The sequence below is a fragment of the Limulus polyphemus genome, unplaced genomic scaffold (assembly GCF_000517525.1).
Source record: "Limulus polyphemus unplaced genomic scaffold, Limulus_polyphemus-2.1.2 Scaffold927, whole genome shotgun sequence".
NCBI classification, from domain to species: domain Eukaryota; kingdom Metazoa; phylum Arthropoda; class Merostomata; order Xiphosura; family Limulidae; genus Limulus; species Limulus polyphemus.
Genome location: NW_013666537.1, coordinates 12533 through 20153, shown reverse-complemented (window position 1 = coordinate 20153; position 7621 = coordinate 12533). Strand labels below are relative to the sequence as shown.

General features: G+C 34.2%; 1 protein-coding gene across 2 annotated transcripts in view; it reads right to left on the bottom strand.

Annotated features, from left to right (window-relative positions):
• The window catches only part of LOC106461281 (nose resistant to fluoxetine protein 6-like), a 57735-nt gene that overhangs the window by 46160 nt on the left and 3954 nt on the right, over positions 1-7621 (bottom strand). For both annotated transcript variants that reach the window (XM_022388158.1, XM_022388159.1), the window contains exons 2-5: positions 7224-7338; positions 6183-6270; positions 2576-2688; positions 152-322 (exon numbers count right to left, since the gene is read on the bottom strand). In XM_022388158.1, coding sequence (XP_022243866.1) covers positions 152-322; positions 2576-2688; positions 6183-6270; positions 7224-7338 — 487 coding nt within the window. The remainder of the gene's footprint in view (positions 1-151; positions 323-2575; positions 2689-6182; positions 6271-7223; positions 7339-7621) is intronic.

The window sequence follows — 7621 nt, the reverse complement described above, 5'->3', positions numbered from 1 at the left end:
ATTGTAAACTATGATCATCGAACTTTACTATAGTTTCGAATTCAAGAACGTGACCAATATATCAACTTACGATAATTTGGTATTGTAAACTATGATCATCAAACTTTACTATAGTTTCGAATTCAAGAACGTGACTAATATATCAACTTACGATAATTTGGTATTCTGAACAGAAAATAGGTATGTCCTAGAATCACCCAAGCTGCCGTTAAAAATCGAATACCGTGTAACGCAGAAAGACCATCAGAGGTATTTCCAATGTGAAGAAATTTTTTTGTGTTTGTGTAGAGAGAAAACATTAACAGGAAACGTAGTCCAGTTCCTAAGTTAGAAAAAAAAATACAAATCAACATTTTTGTTATTATATCCATTATAAAAACTTATAAAGCATTATATCTTCAAATGAAAAGAAACATAAGAAACTTTTTTCTGCTATAGACAACCTCAGCGTAATATAAAAGTAACTACAGGTCTATTTGCTGTCAAGAGATTACTTAAGTCATACAGAAATGAACGAAATCTCACTCTTTAATAAACAAAAATATTTGAAACTGGTAAAAGAGTAAATATTGTAACCTCATTTCAAAAACTCGGAAACAAATCATGATAATTTTTCATTTATCTTTTTTTGTTGTTGTTCAGATCTTTGCTTGAATCATGTGATTTTACCTACAAAATACCGTCAGATCACTTTATTGCAGTCCGATTATTTAGGTTTAAACAGCGTAATGCAATGCTGTCTTACTATAGTTGTCTTTTACGAGGAGATCATCATATTGCATCAATACATGGTTGTAAAATTTCATATTTTTGTCAACAAAAATGCGCTCCGATGACTCAGCGGTAAGCTTGAGGACTTATAACGCGGATATTCCGGATTCGAACTCTGTGGTAGCCATAATCTACTAAATGTTGGAAACTAAATACAATTTCTGATACACCAGTTTTGCTGTATCGCACGTATTTCATGTATTAAGATAAGCTAAATGATTTAGTATTTTGTTATCATACTGCTTTCTGGTAGCAGCATGAACATGTATTTCATGTATTAAGATAAGCTAAATGGCTTTGTAGTTTGTTGTGTTTAAAATTAAACACAAAGCTACACAATGGGCTATCAGTGCTCTGCCCACCACGGGTATCGAAACCCTGTTTCTAGCGTTGTAAGTCAGCAGACATACCACTGACTTTGTAGTTTGTGTCCGTCTTACCTAACCTTCTCCCTCTTGAACTTACAGTACTTATAGATAACATTCTACAGATAATTTCGCTTTTGTGAATTTTTTTAAAACGTGATTCAGAAATACTTGTTATTTTGATTACGTCATTTGATCGTATTAGCAAAATGGCGAATTTGCGAACTTAACTTTAAAGAAAGTTGTTTATCCAAACTTAAAAAAAAAATATATTATTATTAGTAAATAACGTCATCAGTTAAATGAATAACACTTTAAATTGACTAATAAATTTCACAGGATCGAAAAATATCAATACGTTCTCAATATGCTGAGATTCGCGCACTCATCACTTTATACAGAGGGGAATAAATACCACTATTATCACATCATCATTGGTAATTGAGATACATTATAGTTTACTGTAGTTATTTTAAGATCTGAACAGCCTCCGGAGATCTTCTGATTAAGGAAAAGGTTTGAATGATTTACAGAGTTTCAAATCTTTACTAAATACTATTTTCTAGATTGTAGATGAATGTCTCAAACGAAGAAATAATGGATCGGTTCAATCAAGTATTTGTTTTCGTGTTAGGAGTCTTAGAAATGTTGAATTCTCCAATAAAAGGTGTAAAGGATAAAAAGTTTATTGCTATCCTAAGAAGAATTTATTATCACACTATACCAAGAAGTTAATTGTTATCATTGGAAAAGTTTATTATCATACTATATCAAGAAGAAGTTAGCTGCTATCCAGAATAATATTTATTATAGTAGTATGTCAAGAAGAAGTTATTATCATACTATATCAAGAAGAAGTTAGCTGCTATCCAGAATAATGTTTATTATAGTAGTATGTCAAGAAGAAGTTATTATCATACTATGTCAAGAAGAAGTTAGCTGCTATCCAGAATTATATTTATTGTAGTAGTATGTCAAGAAGAAATTAGTTGTTATCGTGGACGGAGTTAGTTATCATTTTATTCCAAGAAGAAGTTTATTGCTATCACAGGCAGAATTTATTCGCAGTTACAAAATTGGTGCGTGTTTAATTCTGTTTTAAGAATAAGTAATAATTCATTTAATTTTCAGAATCTCCTTCTTAAACATGGATGGCCATATGTTACATGTCTTTGCTGTGAGGAGAAACACGTAGGCTCCGCCACCAGGTGGCTATCCACCCGCATAGGAAACCTGAAACTTCTGAAGTATTGCAATTACTTTAGGACAAAAATAAAGGTCGTTAATGCGACTGACAAGTTTATGATAATTAATGGAGTTGAGGACGAGCAGCAGTTGAGGATTCGAGAGAATTTTGTGTTGATTGAAGTCGACTTTAAATTTGAATAGATTTACTATAAAATAAAACACTTTTGTTTTTATACATTTTTGTATCTCACCTGAAACTGAGCCTTGAATTTGAATTTTACTTCCAATAGGGATAGTAGACCGAGTAACACCATCTAGACACGTTCCCATCAAAACTAGAACTCCGATTATCCCTACTATTGCCCTAAAAAAAGATATACAAGAATACAGAAACTTCTGCGACTTATAACTAATAATTATAACAAATAAACTAAATGTAAATGTAAATCATTTTGACTTAAAGTATCTTTTACCTGTAAATGATTTATTGTTATTGTTGTTTTTGGATATTCGTCTAAAGCTACATAAGGTCTATTTGTACTAGCCATCCCTAATTTTGAACTGGTAGACTTGAGAGAAGACAATTGGTCAACAGCACTTATAAAACAACCCGTATCGTGCGATTTTACGACAACTAGACGCGAAACACGGGCCCTCAGAGTCACATTCCAGCCACTAGCTCTTCAGGTCTATCTAATGAATGTTATTAGTTCATATTAGTTTAAACATCTTGGATACACTTTGGCCATAATATTTAAATTCACGCCCCTATCTCAGTGGCACAGTGTAAGCTTAGAGGCTTATAACGCTCAAATTTTGGGTTCGATGATTGCTGTGGATATACATAGAGAGCTAGTTATGTAGTTTTGTGCCTAACAATATCGTGCCAATATTTCAACAGCTCTCAGCCAAAAAAAAGTCCAATTATCTCCCTCCAAAGGAAAATAAATAAATAAATTGTAAACTACTCTGTTGAAACGTGTACAAGTTCTCAGTAAGTTTCATCAATACAAATATAACAAATAGAAACTCGGTAAAACAAGTAAGCTCGTTTCTTCTTATTGTTGTTCTTACTGAGTCTCTCCATTGATAGCATGGATAAAATGGATTTGGTTTTTGTAATTCGTGAAATTAGCAAATACACATCTTTATTTACCACAATTATTCATAATTTTACTCGAAATTATAAGAACTTTGCAGATTGAAAAAATCATATTCAAATGATGCACTTGAACATTGACTTAAATGTGAGAGAAACAAAGTCTCATGCTTGTCGTGAAGACCTCTCCCCTTCTGTGGCACAGCGGTATGTCTGCAGACATATTACGCTAGAAACCGGGTTTCGATACCCGTGGTGGGCAGAGCACAAATAGCCCATTCTGTAGCTTTGTGCTTAACTACAAACAAATAAACTCCTGTCTTTAAGAAGATATAACCAAATATTATTATATTATTTATCTTCAAATATTTATTGTTACAATAGTTATCGAAATTAATTAATTCAAACTAGTTATATAGTAAAATGGATGCTTTGTTAATATATATATTATGTATATGTACATATATATTTCTTTCTTCATCATCCGAACTATTCCCAGTATTATCTCTCTTCATTTATTCTTCACAATTATAATGATTGAGTAAAAATAGAAAAATAAATAAATAAAGAAAAACAGTTTATTGGTAAAAATTTTAGTACCCAAAAAAAGGAACTTCGAGAAATTAATAACTATACAGCACGTGAGGAGACTGGGGCTGGTTAGCCACAGGGGAAGGTTGGCACAATGCAGTTAACTTGGTAGCCTTAGTATCAATCACTAATACATCCACATTTGCTATTATAGTTTCATCGTGACCAGAAACCTTTCTTGTGTGCAGGAATAGAAACTGATATTTTCACACACACACATTATATGATATTAAATACTTTGTTAAGAGAAATGAAGTTACATAGTATTTGAAAGTGCACTATTTCGGTTATATAATGGTACTTAATTTTGTTTGATAACTAAGATTGGGACGGCACACACGTCAGTCACCCAATGTCAGTCTTGACACATTTCGCTTGGTGCAGATTGACACACGTGTCAACCAGCCTCACAATGAGGAATTTACGTGTATATTTTTTTATGCTTTTAAAACAAAGATAATTATAACCCAAAGATATGTATATACATTTTGATTAATGTCTGAATATTGAAAAATTCACGAAAATTCTTGCATTGCTCTCTTTCCACTATTTTCTTGTGATATTGTTTCTAAACTTTGGATTTAAAACTGTGTTTGTAGGAATTATGGTGAAAAACAGTTAAAGTGTTTTTATATCATTTACTTAAATGTGGGGCCCGGCATGGCCAGGAGTGTAGGGCACTCGATTCGCAATCTGGGGGTCGCGGGTTCGAATCCCCATCACACTAAACATGCTCGCCCTTTCAGCCGTGGAGGCATTATAATGTGACGGTCAATCCCACTATTCGTTGGTAAAAGAGTAGCCCAAGAGTTGGCGGTGGGTGGTGATGACTAGCTGCCTTCCCTCTAGTCTTATACTGCTAAATTAGGGACGGCTAGCGCAGATAGCCCTCGTGTAGCTTTGCGCTAAATTCAAAACAAACAAACTTAAATATGCAATAAATATATAGATACAGATAAAATATTTTTAATTTCATTTCGTCCGTGTCAACTTACCCCAAAGTGTATGTCAATTTTCCCCATATTCGGCACACACACTCTTCTGTTATATTAATTTCTGAGAAAATCAGCCAAGGGGTAAATGAATATTTTTGCTATATAATGGAGGAACGTGTTATCTTGCGTCGGTACAGAAATTTCTTATCTTGCAGTTCACGAGTGATTTGCATTTAAAAATTAGCAGAAGTGAATCAACCAGCTTTGGTCTCCTCTGACCTGTACTTACGTGCAGATGGTAAAAATATATTTATGTTTGTTTATTATGGATTTCGCGCAAAGCTACACGAGGGTTATCTGCGCTAGCCGTCCCTAATTTAGCAGTGTAAGACTAGAGAGAAGGCAGCTAGTCATCACCACCCACCGCCACCTCTTGGGCTACTCTTTTACCAACGAATAGTGGGATTGACCGTCCCATTATAAAGCCCCCCACGGTATGTTTGGTGTGACGGAGAGTTAACCCGCGACCCGCAGATCGCGAGTCGAGCGCCCTAACCACCTGGCCATGCAGTTATGTAATCAGAGCAATCAATTCGAAGATATTAGTAAATGTTCAAGATAGGTTGTAGGTTAAATCCATCAATGTTGTTTACACGTCGTGTGCTTGAAGCTCAATACAAGGATTCTAATATCGTTCAGGGCTGGCCAAAAGTATTACACTAGTGAAGCTAACAAAATTGTACCGGCAATAGAACTTCGAACAGGTGACCGAAATGCTTACCGCCACAATTAATGTATTTCTGTATCTCCTCTGTGAGTCGACTCGACGTCGGAACCGATATTATCAGATTATCGAACAATGTAAAACACGTGTTGTTTTGTTACTTTGTTACCATTTCTTATCCTTAATATCTTCTTTGTAATGTCATAATATTTTATAAATTGTACTTTTGTACTAGTTCCTAGGAACATTTTTGGTGTTGATAAAAATAATGTGGTTTAAACTTTGGAGCTTTTAACGAAATAATTTTCAGCATTGGAGGTGTTTTATACTAATATTTTGTTCTTTCGAACTTCCCATTCATCAAAAATCCCTTCTCCGTATTGCTTTTAATCGTAAAAGTAAAAGGGAATTCAAAGTGAATAACAGAATTCTATAACCATTACCATAGACAGACATATAAATCAACCAAAGTAACTTCACATTAATTTCTCTACTAATGTAAGACTTACAATGCGATAATTTGTTCTGTCAATATTGGATTTGGAGTCCTGACGTTGCAATGACGTATGGACGATATCATCCCTGTTGACTTCAAAGCTAAAATGTAATAAACAAATCATGTAACCTTTGTTTTAGAAGATAAACAAATCAGGGCAGGCGCTAATAAATTAGATTTAAGCTAAGAACTTATGACAATGCGATACTAGTTACCGAATGAGGACAATGAGTTACAAGTTATCGTATGATGACAATTAGATGCTAGTTATCGTATGAAGACAATGAGTTACAATTTATCGTATGATGACAATGAGATACTAGTTATCGTATGACGACAATTAGCAACTAACTGTCATAATACGATAACTAGCAACTAACTGTCATCATACGATAACTTGTAACTCATTCTCGTCATACGATAACTAGTATCTCTTTGTCATCATACGATAACTTTTAACTCATTGTCGTCATACGATAACTAGTATCTCATTGTCCTCATACGATAAGTAGCATCTCATTGTCATCATACGATAACTTGTAACTCATTGTCCTCATACGATAAGTAGCATCTCATTGTCATCATACGATAACTTGTAACTCATTGTCTTCATACGATAACTAGTATATCTTTGTCATCATACGATAACTTGTAACTCATTGTCGTCATACGATAACTAGTATCTCATTGTCCTCATACGATAAGTAGCATCTCATTGTCATCATACGATAACTTGTAACTTTTACCATATGATGACAGTTAGTTGCTAGTTATCGTATTATGACAGTTAGTTGCTAGTTATCGTATGATGACAGTTAGTTGCTAGTTATCGTATTATGACAGTTAGTTGCTAGTTATCATATGATGACAGTTAGTTGCTAGTTATCGTATTATGACAGTTAGTTGCTAGTTATCGTATGATGACAGTTAGTTGCTAGTTATCATATGATGACAGTTAGTTGCTAGTTATCGTATTATGACAGTTAGTTGCTAGTTATCGTATTATGACAGTTAGTTGCTAGTTATCGTATGATGACAGTTAGTTGCTAGTTACCATATCTAATGATCTTGTCTACATCTTCATTGGAACAAGTCGACGGAACACACAATCCGTGACGCAATGCTGATTGGGGTGAAATACTTGCCTGTTGAACGAGATTCTCCACAACCTACAGTTTAAAGAAATAAATAAACGACATTACCGATTAACATATTGTTTAATTGTTCTTTCAATGTAAATAAAAACTAGCCAATAAAAGGCAGTCTTTGCGAGTAGGTTTAAGTGACGTGTTTCAATCCGCAAGTAACAGCTAGGTTAGAAGAATATCTATAACAGTTACGGCGCTCGACTCGCAATCTGAGGGTCGTGGGTTCGAATCCCCGTCCCACTAAACATGCTCGCCCTTTCAGCCGTGGGGGCGTTATACTGTGTACGGTCAATCCCACTATTCG